The 1,436-nt window shown below is 44.3% G+C and overlaps 1 protein-coding gene across 1 annotated transcript in view; it reads right to left on the bottom strand.

Annotated features, from left to right (window-relative positions):
• Positions 1-1,287, bottom strand: part of fbxo31 (F-box protein 31) — an 8,854-nt gene extending 7,567 nt beyond the window's left edge. Inside the window, exon 1 of the mRNA XM_014005517.1 lies at positions 784-1,287. Within this exon, the coding sequence (XP_013860971.1) occupies positions 784-1,216 (433 nt within the window). The 5' untranslated portion in view covers positions 1,217-1,287. The remainder of the gene's footprint in view (positions 1-783) is intronic.
• Positions 1,288-1,436: the final 149 nt, after the last annotated feature.

Raw genomic sequence — 1,436 nt, 5'->3', positions numbered from 1 at the left:
GCATGTACCTCTATATTTGCAGCTAAGTAAAAAAATAAAGGTACTATTACACAAAAATGGAGTGAATAGGTTCATTGTGTTTTACTTGATAAATCATTTTCATAAAGGGTTGGGGTGATAGGCCTAACTCTGTCCAATTTAAAAGATTATGTGCCACATGTTCATGCTGTATGTATTCATTTTTTTTTACATACAATCAGAACATTTGATAATAACTGATCAAAAAATGCTGAATTAAAATGAAAATGTCATAACAAAGCTATGTTTTATTCAACCTTATCTTTTAGTGGCTGCAGTTTTCACAAAGGACTTTTTATAATCAAATGTGGTGATTCTACATGTTCCAAAACTGTTTCGTATCAGTCAACATCAACTTGAATAAAATTAGGATGGATTTCTGTAGCCATATCATGGAGAATTTGAGGCTGCATCAACACTATTATTGATGTGGATTTTTTTTATGGGACTAAAAACTAATCTTAGGACCTCTGAAGCCTACAGCCAGGCCTGCATCAAGTCTTATATCAGTTATAAAGGTTGACATGTGACTAATAGAAGTGAAAGTCGGTGTCTATTATTACTATTATTAGAGCTTTCAATATCAATGCTACTAATGACGTAATGAAACCCCTCCTCGGTGTTTCCATTCAGATTCTGTTATTATAAATGATCAGATCAACAGTCAGGCCTACGTGATCCTTTGTGGCCTTTCTGACGGGGTTAATGAAAAACAAAACATACATTTATGTCACTCATGGCGTTTCTTAGAAACAGCATCTTTACCCTCCATACATCGCCTTCTCCAGATGGTTTCCGTGTTGAGGATTTGTCTAAATTTCCTGCATACGAGTGCAACATTCGGCAGGACTGTCCCTGGAAGCAGGGAGAATATTTCCACTAAAAGCTCCGGAGGTAGTTCCGTCAGCGACTCGGGGTGTAGSGGTCCGGGGCCGGTTCGATCCCGACCGCCTCCCCTTCTGTTGAGATGACCGCTGCCATATTCGCAAGCGTCACTCGGCCCTGCAGTGGTGACGACGCCCCCCGGGCCTCCGCGGCGGCCGCCTGCGTCGCTTTTCCGCGTGCCCACGATCTGCTGCTCTCCTTCTTCCTCGTCCATGTCGGAGTCGCTCCCTCCCGTGTCCTGCTGGTTGCTCCGCTGTCGTCTCCGGCAGCTCCGYGACTGACCCACTCCGCAGAGCCTGGCACAAACAGCCATCCGTAGTCACAAAACAGGCTATTACATCACTACAACACTATCTATCAGCTGCAGTCTCATCTGAGCCTAGCCTCGCGAGCTCGAGGACACATACCTTGTGACGTCACGTTGCTCGAYCGAGGAAGAGTTTGCTTGATCCGGTTTCTGATTAGAACAGCTGTAGTGTCCAGGCAGAAACCTTACTCTGAAGCTGGACACAAGATGAGAAGACCACTGGAAC

The sequence above is a fragment of the Austrofundulus limnaeus genome, unplaced genomic scaffold (assembly GCF_001266775.1).
Source record: "Austrofundulus limnaeus strain Quisiro unplaced genomic scaffold, Austrofundulus_limnaeus-1.0 Scaffold31, whole genome shotgun sequence".
NCBI classification, from domain to species: Eukaryota; Metazoa; Chordata; class Actinopteri; order Cyprinodontiformes; family Rivulidae; genus Austrofundulus; species Austrofundulus limnaeus.
The sequence above is the reverse complement of the archived record's forward strand: the minus strand, read 5'-3'. Positions and strand labels throughout refer to the sequence as shown.